The sequence below is a fragment of the Nansenia antarctica genome (genome assembly GCF_963989245.1).
Source record: "Nansenia antarctica genome assembly, chromosome: 2".
NCBI classification, from domain to species: Eukaryota; Metazoa; Chordata; class Actinopteri; order Argentiniformes; family Microstomatidae; genus Nansenia; species Nansenia antarctica.
In genome coordinates this window covers 69292797-69317772 of record NC_137675.1, presented here as the reverse complement: position 1 = coordinate 69317772, position 24976 = coordinate 69292797, and the positions used below count along the sequence as shown (strand labels likewise).

At 43.9% G+C, this 24976-nt stretch overlaps 1 protein-coding gene across 4 annotated transcripts in view; it reads right to left on the bottom strand.

The window, feature by feature from the left end:
- The window catches only part of gpatch8 (G patch domain containing 8), a 35676-nt gene that overhangs the window by 10108 nt on the left and 592 nt on the right, over positions 1-24976 (bottom strand). Inside the window, exons 2-3 of one of the 4 annotated variants that reach the window (XM_080523799.1) lie at positions 14083-14160; positions 5302-5374 (exon numbers count right to left, since the gene is read on the bottom strand). In XM_080523799.1, the coding sequence (XP_080379925.1) occupies positions 5302-5374; positions 14083-14160 (151 nt within the window). Of the gene's footprint in view, positions 1-1439; positions 1471-5301; positions 6672-14082; positions 14161-24976 lie in introns of those variants that run through there. The other 3 variants (XM_080523801.1, XM_080523800.1, XM_080523802.1) reach the window with 3 other exon arrangements.

Here is a 24976-nt window from a genome sequence, read left to right as displayed (position 1 = left end):
GTAGAGGGAGGGGGGGGGGGGGGGGTGAGGAAGGAGGAGGGGGGGTGATTGTTAAAACAGCTGAGTCTGACGACATATCCACTGAACAGGAGAACAGGGTGAGTTCACCGTCCCACAGTTCATGCTTGCAAAGTGTAAAAAAAAAAAAAAAAGAAAAAAGGATGTCTATTAGGAGCATCTGGTACAGTACAGAGGAATGATCATGCCTCATTTTATATGAGCATGCAGTCACAATCAGCTGAACCCTGACAACACCACTCTGTACACAGAACCACCATTCTCCCCTCTGTCCCGCTTGCCTCACAGAAGCTTGTCAGCCTGGTTAGCATATTCCCTACAGTTCCTCACTGTTCCACCGCCAACAAGCTCATTTTGAGACATGCTTGCTTACCCCCAGGATGGTGAACATATACAGAAATGTACCTGAAAAAGGGGCAACTGGGCTTTAAGCAGTGTTTAGGAGAATTGATCAGGCACTGTTAGCGTGTAAAAGGAAAAAGAGGATTGGCCAAATGATTTGGGACTGAATTTGAGATGTGCCCCATTGAGCATCGATTATAGGTTCCCTTGGGTGTAGCACTTGCAGCACTGCTTAAAGCTCCAGATGACTGTGACACATTTGAGGCAGGCAGGATTGCACCTCTGGGACAAGCATGCTGTGCAGGATGGGCAAAGGGAGAAGGGATGATGATGAGTGTGTGTGACAGTGGAGGGCATGGCAGGGACAGAGACATTTTGGGTGCAGGAGGGTGGCGTGAGGTTTTCCCTGTAAGTTATCCCTAGAGCCCCATCAGTGACTGACACACACACACACACACACACACACACACGTCTCAGTCCCACATTATGACTGCATACACACACCCACACACAGGACCACCCACACACACACACACCCACCCACTTCACAGGTTTGGAAGTAGATACAGGCAGACAGGCAGAGGGGGAAAACTTGTCTACTCTGCAAGCCATTCAAAGACTAAGCCGTGGTCACAGCCAATCAGAACCCCCAATCGCAGCCACGGACACTCAAAGGGAAAAACACAAATCTACAGACTGTGAACTGATGATTCTACAGGGTGTGATGATGCAATCTTTGGTTACTAGATCAATCTGGATTTTAATTGGATCTTTGTTCTGCTTTGCTTTTTTCAAATCAAAGCGCTGTACATGTGAGCAGATTGTGCCAAGTGAAATAAGAGAGTTTAGTGATTTATAAAGCGAAGAGGAGAAAGCTGAGAGAGGCCATTAGCCTACATTGTAAAGGGGGTGTTACATTAAGGTAAATTGTAGAGTGGGAGAGAAACACTCGCGCACGCACACACACACACACACGCGCGCGCGCACACACACACACACACACACACACACACACCAGCACACAGACACACACCAGAACACAGACACACACCAGCACACGCACACAGACACACACTCACTCCGACATAGAGGGAATCCAACAAACCTTACCTAAAAAAGGGGCAAAAAGAACAAAAGAAGAATAAGAACAAAGTCAATACAGTGAAAACTTAAAGCATAGGGGACACATTGCTATTCATTCAAAATTCAAAAAGGTTTCTCTTCTGATAGGGAGGAGAGAAAGGAGAGGAAGATTATAATCCTGTATAATACAATCCCACAGATTCTATCTTCACGTTATCATGTGATGTGTTGTGGCGAGTCCACTCCTGAGTAAGTCGATTTTTGTACACAGAAATATTTGTACACAATCATTGGGTTCAAACACTGGCCCATTAATTCCCACAACAATTGGACATGCACCGCCACAGACTCATCTACCCACAGAGCCAGCTGCTTACATAACCACATAAAACTGAGGCCAACGCCAACGGATACAACACAAGAGTGCTACTAAATGGAGACACTAAAGTACTACTTGCCCACGTATACACTCCCATGTGCTAATCACATCAGACAACCCTAGATTCTGGAGTTTTGAGGCACTTAGAAACAAAAACACAGCAACTGACACGTCTAAGATTCTCAGTGCAGTGTTTTCTGCCCACTCACAGGTAGCTGCCACTCTGACCTGTAGGAGGCAGTGTCCAGGCTTGCTCATTAGGGCTTTGGCTCAGTTTTGACCAAAGGGACTGAAGGCCATATATGTGCATGAGAAGAGGAGAGAAGAGCAGTGACATCCACAACAACAGTGCTACACAAGCTCCTTAGAAACAGACCTGGCAGTGAGTCTGCTAGGAGGCTCACTAGTCTGCTAGGAGGATCACCATTTCAACTGGCCATGCCTTGTTTTGTGACAGTAAACAATCCAGCCAAACTATGGCTTGTCAGAAAAGGTGACGCTCAGAGAGACAGGTTGGGTGACTGGTATAAGCAGCACATGCTACAAAAATAGGTGAACAAGAGCTTTGTCTATTTGATGCAATGCTCATCTGAGCCTGATGTGTGGCAATCCTCTCAGTGAAGCAAAGTGGTGCCAATTGAGAGGGTGGGATAGATTTACTGCAAGATAAATCTGTCGAGTTACACCCTTAGACAGAGATGCAGGCACAAAAAAAGAAAAAATGTGTACACTGTACTTTGTACAGATAAACACTGCTAACCAGAGGCTGGTCGTGATGAAGATGCATCTGAAGCTACTGCAGTGAGTGTAGAATTGCATTAGCAAAAATTCTAAGCCTTTTTCTCTAAAAGATACGACTTTTGATTCTGTAGGATATATCTACAGTAGTCTCTCACTAGTCAGTTTGACAGTAATTGGAATGATTAAGTGAAATATAGTCCCATTTTCAAGACACAATTCAACATGTCAGAACACCTGCGCAGGGTGCAGAGCTGGACATTTCGACTACCCCCGGGTCGTAAAAGTGTGAGAGATGAGTGAGTCAAATGAATTGTCTCAGGCTGGAAGATATCCAGATACTCTGCAAAAACAAAAGCTTTCATGACTCAAAGTCATGAGGTTGGGAGAGCCATTAAGTGTGTGTGTGTGTGTGTGTGTGTGTACGCAAACGGGTTAGAGTTAGAGTCGGTGTGTTTTGCACTCAGGGATGTTTCTCATTAATATGCTGTAATTCAACACAGATGCTTCTTGTTGGGAGCATGGGGAGAGGGCGGTGTGTGAAGAGGTGACAGAGGTGGTATAGCAAGGAGTGGAGAAAAACAGAATAAAATGAATGAAATATGGTGGGCGAAAGGGGTTAGGGCTACTGGACTTAAAAAAAACGGTCACCACACTCTAAACAAACTCTCAGGAGACTGCATGGACAACGCAGTCTGCCAACAATGACATCATTCAAAGCTGCTGGTGGAAAACAACACTATATATCACCCTCTTTGGGAGGGATCAGAGGGGAGGGTGAGGGATAAAGAGAAAGAGGGACAGAGAGGAGGAACGTGAGGAAGGAGGAGAGCAGGAGAGGAGGTGGGAGGGAGGGTAGAGAATGTAACAGGCGGGAGTTCAGTGGAGACAAGCCAAGGCCCTGCACCACTGCCACTGAGCCAATGAGCTGAGCCGAGCTAATGAAGCGCTGATGTGGGCTAAGCCCAACCCACACAACCGGAGCTCTCTCCAACCAGCATCTCCCTGCACAGCACCAGCCAATCACAGCCTCCCCCTGCACAGCACCAGTCAATACTGCCCACCAATCACTTCCTCCTCCGCACAGCACCAGTCAATACTGCCAGCCGTTCACAACATCCCCCTTCACAGCGTCAGTCAATACTTCAAATCACTGCCTATAGAGGCAAAACACTATTAGCACAGCCTTAACAGTTCATAGTCGTCAGCTCTCCATCTTGAAGAATGCAGTGTGTGATTCTGTGTGTGATTCTGAGATAGTGAAACCGTGCACAAAAACACTGACATAAAAGCTTTCAGGCCCACTAACATGGCCAAAAACTGATAACCCAAACACACCACTGTATGTATCCTAGGGTCACTCCATTGCATTTTTCAAAATCAATCCCTTGCCCCTACCTTCTAGGATGTCTTACAGTATCTGATCTTTGGTAATTGCTCCATCCTGTCATCTGGTAAGTTGAGTGGACTTTTGGCAATATTGCTTCTACCTATCCAATTCTTTCACATTTATAGGAGTGACTAGGGGGGTTAGAGGATTTGTAATTCAGCATGTCATTGTAGAGTATGATTTAAATTGCACCAGTACAATAAATGCTTGAGGGAAGAACTAAAAAAGAAAAAACAGCCCCTATAATAACTGTAGTCTTAACACTGTCTCTCAACTCAGAAGCTGTACGATTGCAAGTCAACCGAAATGACCAGTCATGATCAGTTAACATGACGTATCATAATTGGCAACAAATCTCCTAGTTAACAGAGAAAGATCAATAAATTCAATTGAAAAGAGGGATAAGATCAACAGTTTCCAAATCTAATCAACTTAATTGCCTGAATTACTGTGCATAAGACTGAGGAAGAGAGAACGGAAAGGCATAAATTACTTCTCTTATAATGCTGTTAACATAAAGATCGCATCAGTTACGGTAACTCTGCAATTGCAATCTTCTACAAGATCAAATCTCTGCAACGGCAAGTGCCGATTCATACCATCAGACGCATGCTAGATAGGATATTCTAGAAATGTAGACAACATTCCAAAACTCCAAACGCCAATTGTTCAAAGCAAATTCCACCTAGCATTTGACTTTAACCTTGATCTGAAGCGCATCTGGAAACCAGGCAAACCCAGATCCTGCTGCACACAGGATGGGTAAAAAGACTCTGCAGGACTACAGAGAACAAACAGCAGCCCCTGTTGGCTGAGGGCAATTTGTCTCAAGGGAGCTTGTGAGCATTGGTGCGAGTGTGTGCGTGTGCGGACAGCCGTTCGCCCTCGTAAAAAAACGTCTGCATTGCCCGCCAAAAAAAACCTCTGCCCTACTTTAGTCAGACCTGCTCTAGGCTAAATGCATCATGGGAAGGGAACAGCAACGACGCAAATAACAAACAGTATTCACCTCCCTCCCTCCCCCTTCACTACTGTCCTGTCCCTGGGCTCATTTACACCATCATATCTACACCTGGTTCCAGACCAAATGGGTCACAAAATATTCTGATCGGTTTTCTTTTCCTACCACACAAAGAAGACAGATAAAAGAGAGATTAGGAAAAAAGGACATGGTGGTAAAGAAATAGAAAGGAACATTTGTAACCAAAAATAAGAAACGTAAAATAAAACCTTGAGAGGGGTGAGGCAGAGAGGAGTACTGAGGTGTGTAGAGATAGTACCAGTGCACATTTGAGAGAGGGGGTAGAGAGAGAGAGAGAGAGAGAGAGATGGGGGGAGAGTGGATCCTTACCCTGCATGGTTTTGCCCAGTCCTTGCCCCAACTTCCAGCCATGTTTCTGAAGCAGCCGGTGCCCGATGTTATCCTGGCAGACAGAACAGAGGAGAAAAAGACCAAAGATATTCCAATAATAAGAAGAGCTTTCCCCGTTGGCACGGGTCAAAAACACTCAGACATACAGAACTCCTATCACATCATAATATCATCATCACCATAATCATCATCACCACCTCCTACACCGTGTGACATCAGTGTCGTCCAGCACAAGGAGAGGTGAAGGAGGGAGGGATAGAGGGTGGGAGATTGAGAAGAGGGATAAGCCTTCAACAATGATGGATAGAAGGGGTTTGGTGTAACCTCTAAGCATCTGTGCCCACAATAAAGGGGTTACCCCTAACACAGAAGGGGTGCTGTTTAAAACCTCGGAAGTCTAGGGCTTACAAACTGGGGGAGAGCATTTCTACTCATTGTGCTAACATAGACAAATACAAGTCACATTAACTGAGACAAGGAAGAGGAGGAGGAGGAGGAGGAGGAGAAAGGAGACGGTAATATATGTATCACACGCTCATACATATATGAACCGCTGTACAGCGATATCTTAATACACAAACAAATAGAAAAGGAAACAGAACAGGTATGGAAATCTTGCATTAACAGAAAGAGGACCAGAAACTCCAAGCTTGCTGTGATTCCATAACCATGACAAAGGGGAGCACCACGAAACATATGCAGCTGTCACAAAAGAAATACAGCAAGAGAGGGGGAGCGAAAGAGAGAGAAAGAGAGAGGAGGTGCTAAGAGGGCCTTGGGTTACCATTACAAGGCCCGGGGTTGTGAGTGTGTGCGTGTGTGTGTGTGTGTGTGTGTGTGTGTGTGTGTGTAGAGAGAAGAGACATTGTGTGCATGACTGAGACTGTTATATATCGCTATGGGTCAGCAGTACAACAACAAAAAATTAAGTGAAATGCAAGACCATCCCACCACTACACACTACAGTACATCATCAAGCACAAATAAACATAAACAATGAGGTTTGTTTCAGTTGTGATTATAACTATTCCAAGCTTGTCTACCATTCACCAGAGTGCTGCAATCTACCAAAAACATACTAAAAGAACCGTAAAAAGGATATCAGTGTTTCCCCTAGGTTTGCTGCCTTGGGGGGGTGGCATGGACCGTGGCATGGACCCCCCCCCCCCTCAGGGGGTAAGACCCTGCCTCATACCAGCGTCATGTCCAGGGGTGTACTTGTACATTAAGCCGCCTCACGCTACGGAAACAGGAGATAGGATCCTGCCCTATGGGCCATTAGGCTCCAGAACCATCGGTTCTCAAGGCTACTTACTTATGTGGTCTTGACTACCTGTCCACTTTCTCACCTGGTTCTTGCTCTCTCTCTCTCTCTCTCTCTGGTGTGCCGAGCCGACACCATCCTGCTCTCTCTCCTTCTCTCCTTCCCTATCCTCCTCTCTCCCTTTTGCTGTCAACCAAAAGGTAAACAAAACAGCCAGAGTATTTATAATCTAATATCCATATCAATTTATAACATAATTATAATTGAATATTGGATTGCTGTGGGCAATCCAGTCAGATAATGTCATTTTGACTTTACTCTCTCACCTGAAAAAAATGTGTATGTCCAACTATAAAAAACTGACATTTCCAATGCTTCAATCAACTGTCCATATTAAATATGCCATTATGGTATTACCATGAAGCCCAACTCTAGCAGAATAAGAAAGATTGTATATCTACTTTAAGTAAAATAATAAAGTGCCTCCAGTTAGCTCTTTAGCTGGCAAGTGTGCAAGGAGACTAGCTCATGTCATCACCTCTGAGCTAGCTAGCTTGCTAGTTCTTTGACACTATTTACACTATGGAACTATAGTCAGTCACTTTCTAGTCACGATAATAACGACCAATTTTAACCAACTTTCTCTGTCAGAACACTCAGCAATTATATTTGCTAACGTTTCAACTTGCTTACTTTCAATCTGCAGACATCACAGCCGGCAAAAAGTCTCGCGTCTCGCGCGCACACTAGCGCAAAATCTTGTATTATTCTCCAGCGCTGGCACAGCGAGAAGTGTGGAGATAGGTCTGGCTATGCAAGACTACGGCGGACTAACGTTACCAACGAGCCTATGGGCTTGCCACTCGCCAGATTCGGGTTGGGTGCGTTTAAAAAACGTGCATATTTTAGCCTGCTTGTCAGATGTTTGGTGTCTCCGTCAGTAATAATTCCTCTTTCTTGGGGGGGCGGGGGGATCCGTTGGGAGGGCGGCCCGCCCCCCCATGGCAATGGTAGGGGAAACACTGGATATTTATAATCACAAAGAGAGTAAATGTCAAATTTCACAAAAACAGAAAGTTAAGTGGAGGGGTTGAAACCAAACAGTAAAACAGCATGCAGCTTTTTGTTAAAAGTTTTAACAAAAAGAGACGTCGGTGTTAGTATCGTTTTGTATATGGTGCATATACATAGGAGGGGGCAGGGGTCAACAGAACTCCAATGATGTTAGTCTGAGATGGGCTCAAGCACAGAAAGGTGATGACTGGACGGGGTCAAAGGTCTTGAGAGGGCAAAGGGCAGGGTTAGGATGGAGCAGGCTGAGCCGTGGCATGGGTGGAGCTCTACAGGTGTGTGATAGGGTGGGCAGTGGCAGTATGGGTTAGTGCATGTGATAGGGGTGGTAGCTACGCACACAGCACACGTTGCATCTCCGCCCATCTGCCTTTGTCAGGCTGGATTTAAAATCTGTTATTCGACTCACTGTGGCATTTGTATCCAAACTGGTGCTCCCCCGTTTGCTGAGCATTCATCAAACCTTTTAATTTTCAATTTTGGTTTTGAGTAGTGACCTCCCATAATCTAAAATAAAGCAAACCTTTTGAAATGGCAGCTTCCTTCCACGGCCAACAGCACTCTAGCTCATGTGTTTTTCCTAGGGGTCGAGCAGATAAACGACTGTTCCATACCCCCAGGGAAAACCGCACTACTTCCTATTTATGTTGGGTGTGTTTTTCTCCTCTTGTCTAATTCGAGGAACACACACAGCAGAGCAGAGGCCTGGGAATGGATATATGAACTGTATCTGTGTGCTTGTCAGATCCTTTTCCGCTCTGAGCTGAGATAAGAGAGGAATCCCTACTGGGCCTCAGGACCCTGGGAGGAGGGTGGGGAAGGATCTCACATAGAACTATAACTGGTGTCATACATCTCCTGGCATGGGAGTCACCATGTAACATGTTCACGGTGGTTACTAGACAGATTATACGAAAGCTGATATAAATACGGAGGGAGACTGGAGCACTGCCAATGCCAGTATTTCAGAGGGCAGGACTACGGCTCCTATGATCCCTTGCAACCTCTCTGGCTGCAGTGAGCTCCTCCCTGCTATTGCTAGGGATGCTTCGGTCCTTACTACAGCAGGATGGTGCAACAGCCTACACACAAACATAAGTGCTGGCCAGGGGGGGTAGTTGATCTAATACCACCTTTCAATGGTGAGGAAAAATGAGTGTATATACCAATAGTCCCAAACCCTCACCCATAACTCTACCACTGCCTCTAAATGAGAGTGAGGAAAAACCGGTCGGGCTGGTGGGGGGGTTCAGTAAGAACCGCTGAGATTGATGAGACGAAACGGGCTGAGCAGAGTCTGGGGGCGGAGATGATGCGCAGGCTGCGTGCTGAACAACAGGTGAATGCACTAAAAATAATAAACAGAGAGACGGACGGACGGATGAAAGCAACGACGGCGAGTCCAACAGCAGTGCAAGTGGAGTGAAGGCATTTCCATACGAACCTGGCTTTAAAATACTGGGCTGTCAAAAGAACAGTCACACGTGACACAACGTAAGACACCGGCCAGTCACTAACTCCTTCAACTGCAATTCTTCTAGCTTGTCTAGTTCTTTAAAAAGCAAATCTTTCTTTTTGCCATGAAATAAAAAATAATTCTGTACACAAACAAAAATGTGGTAGGCATGTCAATAAATTCACTGGTTTCATGATTACTGTTAATATAGGAGAAATAAAAAGAAAATGTTGTTATCCAAACAAGAGAAATCCACAAGAAGAGGGCAGTGGTAAGAGGGTATGCATTGTGCTGTCAGTGACACAGTGCATGGGGGGAGGGGTTAACTCAAATAGATGTAGGAGAGGAAGAGATATACAGGGGCACCCTACCACAAACCTCAGAGTGTGTATGAGTCCTGTGTGTGTGTATGTGTGTGTGTGTGTGTGTGTGCATGTCCAGTAGACCATGGTGTGTGAACTGCCACAGTTACTCTGTGGTTTATAACCCTCTGTACAGGGATTACTGCACTATCACTGAGGTCATAATTAGCAGAACAGACAACACACTAATCCAGTTAACCAGCAAAAAAAGAAGAAAGAAACCAAAATCCTCTACAGTTGGGGGTCACATTTAATATGATTATCTCTGAATGATGAAAAAGAAGAGAGAGATGAAAAATAGCATTGGAGAGAGAGATGAAAAATAGCATTGGAGAGAAGTGAGAGAAGTGGGAGACAGAGAGAGAGGGAGAGAGAGACAGAGGAGAACTAGAAGGAGAATGTGACTAGTAAGTGACAGTAGAAAAATGTGGGGTCACAGTCAGGCGTCACCCTCTCTCGTCCCCCTGTGTGGAATGTATGTTTTTCCAGGAGGCTTGTGGACAGATCTGCTCTCCTCTGCTGCTCCTCATAAACTGGTTTTCCAGCTCCCTTGTCTTTGGCTCTCTGCGCATTTGCATTCCTCCCTGCTGAGCACCAGATAGGTGTGACTAAATGGAAACAACTGCCTTTGTGCTTCAGTTGCCAAATACAAAACAGACACCCTCGACGGCCCAAGCAGAGAACACCACAGTGGTGGGCAGAGGTAACAACAGCTCTTTAATATTGACCTTGAGGGATTATCGTTACGACTTTACCCATCAACAGTCTTAGTTAAATCACTGAGGTCTATTACTCTTCAATGACGTTAAAAAATCAACTCCCCCTCTTACTCTGGTAGAGCTGGTGACAAATGGAGGGCTCTAGACAGGCCCATTAAGAACTGGGTCAGGGTTGTAAAGGGGGCGAGTGAGTGACAGCATTTGACCTTCCCTCCGTAATGTTCCACAAGCTCCTTTTCCCAAATTAAGGGTGGAGCTGGAAGGAATGCAACACTGTATCGATATAGATACAGCTGGAGCCTGTGCATGTACCTGTGTGCGCTTGCGTGTGTGTGTGTGTGTGTCTCTCTCAGCATGTGTGGTCGGTGTTTGTCTATGACAACTTTCAAGATTGATCATTTCAAAGAACACTGCAGCATAGATAACATAAATTGGACCAACACAGCCTTGAGGTATTTGGTGCACCATGGCACCATGACCATGTCAGAATCACCAACCTCACACTTTGTTTCTCAAATTAAGTTGAATTAAAAAATGAATTGCAGTTGAATTGAATTGAACATTACCTCCCTGACTCGTTGCAGTGGTCATGCTGACCCAAAGGTTAAAGGCATAAAGTGAAGTGGATGATGTGAAATCAATCTTCTCTTCAGTCTGAGGCCAGCAACTAAGTGGCTAGTCTGTTGACATGTGTTCTTTCCATCGTGTTTGCTCCGGAGTGTGAGTGTGTGTCTGTTGATGGTGGCTCTGAGGCTGCCCACTGCATATCTCTCTAGGACAGGGTTGGGGAGGTGGGAAGGTTTGGGGTTTGGAGGGGGCAAGGATGGGGTCTTTGGATAAATGGTGTGGGAGGGACAAGGTGTTGTGATTAGGACAAGTGTGTCAGAACTAGTACCGAATGCTACCCAGTTAACACATGCAATGCAAAAACAATATTAGAGAGAGAAAAAGCGAGAGACCAAGGGAGAGACAGAGAGAGAAAACAGATCCCAATAAAGTACCACAGACCTCTAGCTGCCTACAGATCACACACAATGAGTGGCAGGAGGAGAGGCTCCGAGTGGCATGGGCAGAGCACACACACAAACAGCTCCGAGACGTGAGAGACACTGATGACTGTCACTGCCCCTGTCACCTGCTGTGGTGATAAGGGTCAGCTCATATGGCCAAGAATGTGGTGAACACACGCACCTGGCATTGGTATGTGTATTAGGAAAACGGTGCAATGTTAAGTCCCCCATTTCAAGGCCGATGTCAAAACAGTCATAGTATAGTATATAGTATATATGCGTGAAGTACATGTTATGTTTCACTGTCAGTGAGAGCCAACAACCCCTCTGGTAGCTAGGTCTCTCTCCACGTGGGTCAGGAGCTGTGTGCTGCAGCAGGCCAGCCCTCAGTGCCCCTCCATAGACAATAGCGCAGGAGCAAGAGAACCACTTCAGCCAGGTAAGCAGACCACCTCTCCTCCTCTCCTCTCCTCTCCACTCCACTCCGCTCCGCTCTCCGCCACCCACCGACAGTGAGTGGGTTCTCCACAAGGGTCAGGTCGGTTTGATCAATCCACCCCCTTTGCCAACACTTCAGGGTCTATGTGAGTCACCTCACCTGTATGCCTGACTGTGGAGAGATGTTCAGGGCCAGTTAAATCTAATGGGGAGCTGAATTTACAATTTCATAAAGGCTGTTTTAAAGCCAATTCACTATGGCAGTAATCCTCTCTAAGCAGCAGGACCGCACAGCTATGAGAAGGACAAGCTGACCTTGCTGCTGCTGCTACATGCTGCAGCTTTTCAGAGCCTCAAAACAGACACAGGTTTATTTAAACCCAGTGCCTAGGTGGTTACAACAGTACAGCGTTGTTATATTCTGTACTGCATTCGTATGTATAGCTTATATCATATATCCGTACTTCGCGTGGGAGGTCTCTAACCTCTCCATGTAGTATATGATGTGGAAGCAAGTGAAGCTTTATTAAAAGCTTACAAGGAAATAGCAGGGGGCATTTTAAATTGCCATATAGCAGTCTAAGAGCTCTCAGTGCAATGCTGAGCTTAACACTGTGTCAGTGTCTTGAGATGCTCAAATCAATACCTGAAATTACAAATGAGTCCTCCACACATCGACAGTGCTCTAAGGCAGAGAGAGAGAGAGCAAGGGGGATTGTGGAGATGAGAGTGGAGTCTGGGCCGGCTCACCATGATGCTTCAGAGAGAAAGAGAGGGAGGGAGGGAGGGAGAGAGATAGAAGGGGGGGTAGGGGGAGAGGAAAGAGCTGCCTGCGATATTATCTATGTGCCTCGTCAGTTAAAAAATGCAGTCCCAGTTGCACAAGCACCATGCCAGCACAGAATGACAGAGGGTACTGTACACCGAATCACTGTGTAGTAGAGAGAGAGAGAGAGAGAGAGAGAGAGAGAGAGCACAGAGATAGGACAGTATGAGCTTGGATGCATGAGAAAGAAAGCAAGAGACATCTGAGTGAGAGAGTAGAAAGAGGTAAATACAATAGATGTTGAAGAGTGTGACAGAGAGGAGAGAGGGTGAAAGACAGTAAGAGAAGCGTTACAAGGAGACCCTAAAAGATAGGAGTAGGAAAGCAAGAGCGTGCAAATACAAACCGGGTCATTGCTGCTTAGCTAATATGGGCCAATTCGCTGCAGGAGAGAAATGTCGAACACCCCAAGTTGTGTACAATAAGATAACTGTCCTATACACACACAAACAAATACTATGTGCGCTCTCTCTTACACTCCCACACACACACACACTTCTTCTCTTGCTTTCTGGAGTGGATAAGGCACTGAGGGTCTCTTTCCAAAATGAGGTCATTCAGAGCCACAGCAGAATAATCAAATGTCGACCAGCCAACCATCTCTTCAGAATACTATTTTCATGATCACTATGCAACGTCAGTCGGTGTGTCTGTGTGAAATTTAGTAAGTGCTAATCCAGTTAGGCCAGACACTATTAGATTAAATCTTTATGTATTGACAGAGCCCTCTGTGAGTATGTGACGCATCTTGTGACGGTGCTGCCGTGAGTAGGGTGGCCAGCTATAATGGACTATTTAAGAGTGTCAGTGTGTTATGTGGTGTGTGTGTGTGTGTGTGTGTGTGTGTGTGTGTGTGAGCTGTTGTCAGACTCTGAGTGTGGAGGGATATGTTGTAGAGAGGGCTAGACAGGTTTGGCACAAATGTCCCTAATTGCTCAGTTGCCAGGGCAGGCTTGGCAACCAAGGACAAGTGGGGCAAATGGGGCTTAGCCAACGAACACTGCTCAGCTCAATGACTCCACGCTACGTCATATAACTATGATACTGAATAGAATTTTGGACGATAACTACTGTAGCCAATAGCTGCAGACTACCTCATCTTAATACTGAGTCTTTACATTACTTTTTATTCAATTAAAAGTTGATGGCTGTTAATGTATGAATTGGTGACAGTGCTTTATCCACTCCACTCTTTCACAATCAACTAAAACTCAATGAGAGCCTGATGACTGAATAATGGCTACAAGGACACAGACACACAGATTCAGAGTTTATCCATGATTAAAGTAAAAAAAAAGAAAGAAATCGAAATTAGTGATTTTAAATGATATTCATCCAGCTTATAGGCTACATGAATGTAGAACTATCACACAGGTAACAGAAGGAGAAGGACTGAGGGAGGGAGGGACTATAAAGGCACTACACCACTTTAGACAAGTGATTCTACTGGACTGATAAGGGTGTGGTCAAGGTAACACTGTGGACATGTCTATCACACAGGCAGGGTGAATGAAGAAAGGGGCATGGCTCCTTTTTGGACCAATCATCCACTCTCACACATGGTTTCAAGTTGAGCTGGTCCAATAAGGCGAGGTGAGGGAGATGTGACCTTACCGATTCTATGGGCTTGTCCAGGGACGCCTGCTCCAACTCCAACTGGCCTTCTTCATAGTGGTCAAAGTGATTTCCGCCCTTAGAGAGACATGAGAACAGAGGCTTAGACATCATGTCAGAGTGCGCAGACTGCGCACACACACACACCTCAAGAGAGAGAGAGAGAGAGAGAGAGAGAGAGAGAGAGAGAGAGAGAGAGAGAGAGAGAGAGAGAGAGAGAGAGAGAGAGAGAGAGAGAGAGAGAGAGAGAGAGAGAGAGAGCTCAGTGAAAAGCTAGAGGGAACAACAACGAAAAGGAAAAGTGGAACATTAATGAAAAATAGGAACTCAATGTTTTTGTGTTCCCTAGATGGAAGTGAAACCATTTCAGCCCCCAAGAGCCTAAAAACACACATTTCACAATTAGGTCTAGACACAGAGCCCAGTTTGAGGATAAAAATTATGCATAAATGGACTGTTTTAAGGGTGTTATAAATAGGGATACCTTTATGCATGTGCAACACACACAGGCACAGTTTTATGCACATGCAAGTACACACCACACACAAAAGCAGACAAACTTAGCCTGTTGGGGTTCTGAGACCCTTATCTTCTCCTGCCAAAATGTTAACAGTTGAGTAGTTACATATCTTTTAAAGACAGAGGGAAAATCGTACACACAACACTCTTGATCTGTCCCACTCTCTGTGCTTAAAACCAGTTTAAATAGGATAGATTATTAATTTAGCATTTCAATCCCATGATGTCCAAATCAGCCAAATTTGGCCACCATGTAAAAATTCAGTTATGACTTGATATTCCAAACAACAACATCCTCTCTAATAATAATATGACTCCCTGACATTGACTTGCCGTGTCAGACATTAACTGTTGTGTTTCTGCTTATGTGCATGATTCAAAGAGGCAGCCACCAGAGACAGAAAGGTAAACATATCGCTGAGTCCACTCCTATAGGACACCACTGGCCAATAACATATGTATATTGCATTCAATAAGTATTCAGACCCCTTCACAAGATAAAATGGGAACATTGTTCCAGAACGGAATTTTGAAAATGTAAGCATCCTCATCATCAGGTTCCTTAACCTGAAGATGACGCAAGCTGAGTAATGACTATAATCAGTCCTTGGAGTGTAGGCTGAGTGTTTATACAGTGCAGCCTCTGTCCTAAGATGAGACCATTTTCTTTCTGAGGCTGCAGACGGAAATGAAGGTCACCTTGGGAAGCAGATGATAACGCAGTCTTGACCTTCAGTCTATGACTGACAGATTCACAGTCCCTATCTGCTTAGGCTTGGTGCTATTAACTGGTTTCTCAGACAACTGAGGCTCATTGAGTTGAACACAACCTCCGATGAGGATCCATTTCTAGCTAAAACATTTTATTACAAAGCATCAAGCCTAAGTGGTTTGGGCCGGTGGGATGTCTTGATCAATCTCTCCAATGTGCTTTGAAGCTTTTAGAGGAGGCAGCAATGAGTGACTACTACAGAGTAAGTCCTCTACTTTGTAGTGCTGTGTAGCTGTTTATGTTTTCCTGTTGTCTTCCTTCTGGGATTGTTCCCGCTTTTTCTTTTTGTACTGTTTACGTGATTCTGTCTTTTTGTGCTGCAGAACTGGAACGTGGGGTTCACATCAAACAGATGTAGTTGTCCATCTATACTGAACCTATTCGTGACAACAGAAATTCAAATCCATCACAAACAACTGCACATACCACCCTAAAAACAGTAGTTTGATCCAACTTCCACAATAGTCAATTTCAAAGACCAGAGCACTGCATCAGCATGTTTGTAGGCAGTTCCTTATAATGAAATAGAGAGAGGGTGGAGGAGGCGGGTGAGGCTGTTTATCAGCAAGTCAATGTCTCCTTCCTCCCTCCTCTTCTTCTTCTGCCCTCCATCTGCACCAGCTGCAGCTCCCACCAGAATGACCTCATCTACTCTCTGCTGCTGGCCATCTCTACTCTCTCTGTTTTTCACAAAACACAGGTTGATAAAATGAATACAAAATGGACACCCAGTCTTTAACTTCCAAATGCATTAATTATTTGTGGGTTTCCGCTTGCACTCCTACATTGAAATGGATGCTTAACTCTGTACGACCCCTCATTAGGGGAGCAGACTGATGTAGATATTACATTAATATAGGCCTGTGTCACTTACATTGCAGTGAATGCATACATTTTTCGGTATATATGGTCCCAGCAGGAATTGAACCCAACCTAAGCGTTCGCACCATGCTCTACCAACTGTGCCACAGGAGTTAAACAGGGGATATGACAGTGAGAGAGGCTGCTGCTAGTTCTGAATACTGAGAAATGTTTTGCATAATTCTATTGTAGGCAACATGCCCTGCCCAAATACCGATGTAAATAATTTGAGCAATTCTCTGACAGTGGGATGAAGTTAGTGTTGTTCCGATACCGATACTAGTATCGGCATGGCCACCGATACGCACCAAAATGCTGGTATCGGTATCGGCGAGTACTTTACAAAAACGTAAGTTTTTTTTTTTTTTACTTACGTTTTACAAAAACTTTACGAGTTTTACAAAGGTTTTGAGCAGTGCCAGACTAAGTGTTAGCAATAATTTTACATCGAGGTTAGTATGCGGCTCAAAAAACATGTTTTTTTGTTTTGTTTTTTCAAACACCGTGGTATCGGATCGGTACTCGGTATCGGCAAGTACTGCACGGTCAGGTATCGGTATCGGGATCAAAAAATGGTATCGGAACAACACTAGATGAAGTAGGGACTCTACTAGTAGACCAACCCACTTGTGTTGGTCTGGGTGTTCCCTGTGCAGTTGCTTGGCAGTGGGCTTCCATGTAGTCAAGGAGAGAAACACAGAGTGAATACTGAGCATCTGAACGCCTAGACTGGATAATATTCACACAGAGCTCTACTGTCCTAAACTGGATTTGCCCTCTCTCAGCCCATAATACAGACTCATTCATGATGATAGTGCTCAAGCTCGCTCGCTCTCTCTCACCCAACACACACCAAATTGGACAACACCATTATAAATCCTCCCAACCACCACTATCCGATGGTGCACCCCTTTAGCAACATGATACACTGTCCAATGGTGGTCAGCCTCCACTATTCTCATTCACAATTAGGGTTGCAAATTTAAAGAAATGTCCATAATCGATTACTTTAATGATTAATAATCTTTTTTTTGTTTTTTTACGAGACGTCATATTTTTGTGATTGGAGGTCGTAGCCTATAAGCCTGTTTTTATTATCACTTGAGTCTCTGAATACAGTGTGGTGTCTGCCTAATCACATTTGAACATGTTAAATAGGCATGTATGCTTATTAACATTTGAATAAATCACAATAGGCTAATGCTTTTCAAAAGCTTGAACCAAATATAAAATTTACCTCGCACATAAAATAAACAATTCTAATTCTAAGACTAAACAAACTTTACACTCCGATACTACACTGCAGAGTTTGACGTTAAGACGCATGAGCTTTTGCAACACGTAACTGTCAGAAGAAAAATGCCGGAATCGATAAAAGGAATCGATAACCTTGGAGGCTAAGTTTCCGGTAAGTTTCCGATGGATCGAACAATTTGGAACTGGTTCTCGATTCCCATCTCTACCCGCCATATTCTCATAGCAAACTGGAAATTCCAATGGATCGAACAATTTGGAACTGGTTCTCAGCTGGAACCGGTTCTCAAGTCCCATTTCTATATTCTCATAACGAACTGGAAATACTTTAACATGTGAGCGATGTGATTTTTACACGTGAGCGACGTGATCTTTGGGATTCGCACTGCATCTACTGTAGGTCCATACGATTTAGCTCCATCAATAATCGATAACTCCCCCCTCCGTCGACGAAAACATTCTCCGCTAGCACCACCCCCCCCGTTGACGAAAGACATTAGAGGGTCAGATGTCCACTCACCACAGTCTCACAAAAAACTGTGGGGAACACTGTATTTACCTCCACAAACTGAGCACCCGACTCACCCCTGAGCTTAACTTGTTTTTATTTATGAATATTTGCATGTTAACATGCTCAGGGATGAGTCGTGTGCGCAGCCTGTTCACAGTAAGGTTAGCTGCTGAAAACACCCGCTCGGATAGGACCGATGTCCCTGGGATGCTGGAAGAACTGTTGTGCCAGTTTTGTCTCTATGGAATCTGCCTCTGCGCTTCTTCATCTCTCGCTTTAGTGGCCGCATCCACTGTTTCCCCCAGTTCCAGCAATTTCGCTAGTGTAGTGTTAAATGTATCATTTTCACGATTTCACCAGTCATACAGTTTGAGATGAGACCACACATAGTCCAATTTCATTGTTTATTTTGATATGCTTGATCGATCAAATTCAGCTTGATTGATCAAATTCTTACCAATGATTAATCGATTATTGATTAAATATAAACAACCCCATTTCCAATCTCACCACCAGCTCCAACTTTACGAGCACTGCAACATATGATCTTACCCAGGGCTCTGTAAGGGAGCAGATGCTCACTCCATGAGCAAGGGTGGCTGCCTACAGGAGCTCTACATGACCTCTGTGGTCCTCTACATGACCTCTGTGGTCCTCTACATGACCTATGTGGTCCTCTACATGACCTCTGTGGTCCTCTACATGACCTCTGTGGTCCTCTACATGACCTCTGTGGTCCTCTACATGACCTCTGTGGTCCTCTACATGACCTAAGTGGTCCTCACCATGACCTAAGTGGTCCTCACCATGACCTCTGTGGTCCTCATCATGACCTCTCATCATTCTTGGTGTTGTGTTTCTGCACCACCATGAGCCTTTTCAAAGCACTGATGGCTTAACTGTAAATCTGTAATTAATTGTGATAAAAAGAAAATCCTTTCAAGGACTCAAATGCTGAGTTTGCTTGGTTAACGTTGGTCTCATTGTCCTTGCTCATGCCCCCTCTCTGATTCTCCCCCCCCCCCCCCATATTCTTTAACGGAGACGGGAATAAAAGGGGAAAATGCTGCCCTCAGCAGAATGTGAGGAATGAGGTCCGGAAAGAAGACAGATGATAGGCACTTCCCCCGGGGTCTGCATTCACAGGAACCATTGAAGCCCCTAATCCCACTCCATCCGCCCCCCCCCCCCCCCCCATCCCTGTTGAGCTGGGCAGGTACAGGAGCATGATACACAGGTGTTGGAAGACTTTGATAGACACCTCCGTTTAGCACAATACAATCTCTGTGAAAGCAAGCATCCATGATTTTAACAGAAAAAAAAGAACCACAGTGACAGGCACACTGAGCACAGAACAGAAACTCACGGTGTAGCAGAAAGAACTATGTGCACACATTCTCAGATACACAAAACAAAGAGTTGTGACTGTGAGATGAAAGGAAATGCAAAAAATTGAATGATGCAGGAAGGGAATGCAGCAGAGCGTGAATACTGACTATGACAATTGAGACTGGGCAGTTATCACAACAGACTCTGTTCTGGCTTGGGCTGGGCTGACCTCACGCCTCTGCTCTGCTCCTCACAGTCTGAGGCATTGTGAGGAGACCTCCTGGGCCTCTGGTAGTCTGCATGCTGGGAACAGCTGGTCTGCAAACTCCAGTAGTCTCTGAATGCACACAACAGAGCACCCCCCCCCCCCCCCGCCCCTTCCGGTCATGGCAGCTGCACAAGGTGCCTAGCTAGAGTCAAACACAGATCTGTAGATATTGGAAGAATGGCCAATGGATGTTGACACAAACAATATTCATAAACATATGTCCTGTCTCTGGCCTCTTTTTTTTCTTTTTGTCACTCTCAAGAAGTCTGAGATATTGCTGCTGAAAGTAACCAGCACTAGGGCTGGGTTCAAAAAATCGATTTCCCGATTCAGAATCGATCTTCATTAAAATGAGCGATTATCGATTCCTAAATCCCGAGATCGATCTTCTTTTTTTTTTTTTTTTTTTTTTTTTTTTGCTTGCAGCTTCAACCCGCAACGAGATCTCGTGCTACAAGAATTGATCATATCTCACGCAACGTGAGGTCTCAACACTAAAATCTAAAAACATGGCGATGGCAGGGACACTCAAGTCACCACCAGGCTTAAAGTCAGATGTCTGGGTGCATTTTGGATTTAAAAAATGTGACGATAGAGATGAGCTGGACAAAAGCAAAGTCATATGTAAATAAAAAGTACATTCATGTAACTGCTTTGGAGTCAATTCATTGATATGTTTAACAATGCTACATGTTATAGGGTTCCTTGAACCATTTATAGCATTAATTCTGAGAATCTCTTTCATATTCAAGCAAAAAATGTATATTTTAACTAGATCGAATCGGAATCGAATCGAATCGAATCGAATCGTGAATCGAATCGAATCGTGAGCTCACTGAGCTGGTGAATCGGAATCGAATCGTTTTGGGAAATCAGTGGCGATACCCAGCCCTAACCAGCACCAAATAAAAACATAACTTCCAGTGCAGAAATAGAAATAGGTGCAATATGTGCCATTTAATAACTAAGAGCATACACTAGTTTCATCTGTCAAAACGTCTTTATTATGAGTCGCTTGCCTTGAAGGGATTGGTATATCTAATTTTGGACTTAAACATTATTGATAGATAGCCATCAATTCTTGAAGAATGTAACTAATAAATGTCCCATTGGCTTAGTTCTACTGTTTCCCCCCACCAGAAGCCCAAGTTTGTTTTATTCCATTGTTTGGAAACAATGTAATTGTATACAAACACTGTATAGCTTTAAAACATTGTTAAAATTATCATTTTTGATCTAATGCATGGTCAGTCCTTGCATCCATAACTTGAGAGAGGTTAGATTTCTCCAGCCTATTCTTGTGATGGATTCCTCAGCTATTAAAGTGGCAGGTAGATGGCTTTTTCATTGTGTGGATTGCCCCTTTAGAACACTCATGGCTTGAACCAAAATACATTTGGCTAGAGGTTTATAAATAAAAGCCAAAGAAAAGAATACCTGTACGATGCAATGAAGGGATGCATATAGTATTCAAGCCAAGAGTAGAGTGGCATTTCAAAGTAAACAGTCTGACACAAGACTGAATCAATAACATCTCACAGCCACAGCCACACAAGAAACAAACCAAAAACCTGTTTCACCTGCTCATTCTTCACATTCACAACAACTGGCCCACGAAAGCACATGAAAACCAAACATCTAAATACTTTCCAACCCTCCTAAAAATCCTTATCTGAACTGTTTTTCCACAGAGAAATGAGTAGGCCTATACCACACTGCCATAGGTTCTCTACCACTCTCTCCATCTCTATCCTCTAGCTGGCATGTAGCACATCGATGCTGCATAGCCCTGCACCATAATTGAGGTGATGAAAAAGACAACAAACAAAGTAGGTGAAAATATGGCAGTTAGCGCAGTGTTCTAAGCCATTATCCTCTCAGGGAAGGGAGAGCTATGCTGGATTCAGGAGATGAAGAAAATAAGCACACCCACAAAATGTAATTAATTAATTATTAATAATAATAATAATAATTATTATTATTATTAAAAACAGTGAGGGACATGCATGACTGATGTGTGCTTCTGCTGAGGGTTACATTTGTAAGGACATGTACAGTACAACAGTGACTTATACTAGGCTCACTTAATGGGAACTGTTCAACATTCAATTACGCAAACTAACCTGCAGCGACAACCCCCCACCCCATGTCTTTCTTCTGGCCCTCTAAAAGAGAAGTGTTGGCATGAATATTTCAAAACATCTTGAACTTAATTAATTAATTCACCCGACGGGCCCCAGGTATTTGAGATGCAAGTGTCATTGGAGTACTGAAGGGCAAGATAGAATATATCAGACAGTCAATAAAAAGTTAATGCATCAGTGCACATAATTCAATCACATTACACTTGCATCCGAGTGCATACAAATGTGTTCTGATGTGTAAATAACCTTTGGACCAAGCAACTGGCAAGTATTAGGCCATAGATATATTTTAGATATTAGGCCATGTCAATGGTACTCAATGAAGTCAACATGTAATTGACTTAAGCCATGTAAAAATGTGGGTATAGATGAAAACACCTTTCCTTTCTGTGAAGCGCTCATTTAGGCTAAATGTTAGGCTCTAGATTCTTGGCCTCACTTGCCTGCAGAGGCGCCCCGTCCATAGAGGCAACCAAGGCAATTGCTTGGGGCCACCAAACAAAAAGGGCCTCCAAATTGTTTTCCAAATTTATTTATTTTTCCACATTTTTTTTTCCACATTTTTTTTTTCTCCAGATGGGAGTGTTACATTAGTTTTCTTAAGATAGGATAATAAATAAATCTGTTCAATGGGCATTTGCCAAAGTAGCCTACTGTTAATCAGTATTTATCCTGTATAGAATAGAATAGAATAGACTTTATTGTCGTTGTACAGTTGCCTATACAATGAAATTGTAGTGGCTCTTCCGAAGGTGCAAAAAAACAGAAAACATATTCACATATTCACAAACATATACACATATAAGATAAACATTTATGAACATGTCTTATGTCTACTGTTCAGTGTCTACTGTATGGTGTATATGAAGATGTTATGACGTTTTATCATGAAAATAATGAACAGCAAGCTAGATCCAAAACTAGGGCCGGTGGAGGAGGGCAATTGTCACATTGGACATTTATTGAATAGAACAGTCAAACTTGGCGACATACACAAATAATCCATAAGCGATCAAAACCAGAAAAATAACAAACAATGCGTATAGAATATGCGTATAATGCGGTCAACAAAAATACATCGCTCCCCTCTCTCTCCACTACCACCTTGCAAGGTGCGCAGGTGCTTAAATTACCTTGCAATATCACCCCCCATAACCATATGACTTCTCAATACGGTGATCTAGGCAATAAACAAACAATCAAAGTAAACTCACAATAAACCCATTAGCCTGTTATACTAAATACCCCCTAAATCATATTCATACCTCCTACAACACCTCAGGCCTTTGGGTCGGGTGGTTCATGGAGGCAGACTGAAAGGACACACATTCATTGCCTATTTCATAAATGTTCTCCATATAACGACGTCGATCATTGATCGGCAACGACACTATATAATTGTTTGCCTGACTGGCAATCGGATTTGGGCAGTCTGGGGATTTACACGGCAAATCAAATGAAGAACTACAAATCCCTGATGACAGGGAGATGACGTATGACTGCTCTGATGAATCAACCCCTATTTCATTATTTTCTCTATATAGCGACGTCGATCATTGATCGGCAACGACACTATAATATAGTTTTCCTAACTGGCCATCGGATTTGGGCTCCTAATATCTAAAAAGCACTACGGTTTTCTTATTTTATCGGATTAAAGTAGCGAAGACCAGAAATTCCCATTGACCGCCAGTCAAACTTCTCCCCTTCTATCACCCAAAAAGGGGCGTGATCATTCTGATGACAGGGAGATGACGCGCAATTGCTCTGATGAATTGTAGTTTATTGATAGCTGGCTAGTCTCGCGGTGCCAGCCGTTTCCACTTCCGCTTTGCTCTCGCTCCAAACGTCTGGAGACCTTTATCCATAGAACGGATTCTATGTGCCGCCCGGAGCGAGCGGCAAATCTAGGACACTGATAGGCCGGACCGATGGGAAGCACCGCCCCCCCGTCCTTCTCATTGGTTCAGCAGGGCTTTTTTTTTTTTTAAAGTTAACTATTCATTTGTTACGTATTTATTTGACATCTGGGTACAAAATATAAATAGTTAATACATCATGTAGCCTATATTAAAGCCTTTAAAAATGATTCATGATAAGATCCATCATTTACATGCATTTACATGCATCATTTACATGCTCCATGTTGCATGTAATTTGTATGCTACTTGTGGTCCAGTATGTCGCAATGTGTACTAGGTGTGCTACTGTACCTATGGTCATGTACTGTTTTTACTGTTTTTATGTAATGTGCTTTGCATGTTTTTATGTGCTTTTATTATGTCAAATGTAATTGTTGTATTGTGGCTGTCTTGGCCAGGGCTCCTTTGTAAAAGAGACGCTAGTCTTTCAGACTGTTTTTTTTACTTACACACACACGAGCGCGCGCATATGCGCGAACTTCGTAAAACCGTATTATATTTTAGTGTCAGGGAAATAAATACATTTTAAAATGTCCACATCGTCACCCGCCTAAGACCCTTACCAGGGGCCTCCATAATGTTGTTTGCTTAGGGCCCCCAAAAGTCTAGGGGCTCCACTGCTTGCCTGGACTTATAATGCTCGTCCTTTCCTGTTGTCCCACACTGAGCTCTATGTCGAAGCACTACAGAAAGGCTGGACATTTTCTATAAGCAAGGAGTTACATAACAGACAGAAATACACGTAGTAGCATAAAGTACGAAGTAAGGTACGGTAAGAAACAGGAAGCCACTCAAGCATAAGGCCTTGAACAACAAAGTGCATACAAAATAAAAATAAATGCAATAAAACAACAGAGGTTGCATAAGCCATGAAGGCAAAGCACTATGAACCAGTGTGACAACACTTCAATCACGAGAAGAAGGGAATACATTTTTGAAAAACATTTTGCTCTTGCTAAGCTGTCCCACATTTGTACCGATTGTAGCTTCGTCGTGATTATGCCAAATATAAGGCAGGTTTTCCCACACAGCAGCGCACCCTTCACAGAGGCACACGATTTAGCGCACACACACCTGACCCGACTGAACAGCACACAATGTAGAACACATATAGCTACCTCACTAATACTATAGCAAGAGGTTTAAATCACAGGCTTGGGGTAACATGTTTACGTCAGATGGCGTACTTCTGGACGACAAAAACTCTGGGATTTTGCCAAATTGGGGTCTAGCAATGATAGCGAGCTGGCCCACCGCATAATCTGTAATAACGGTTAAAAAGAGGTTATAAAGTGGCTCGCCAGGTGACAGTCG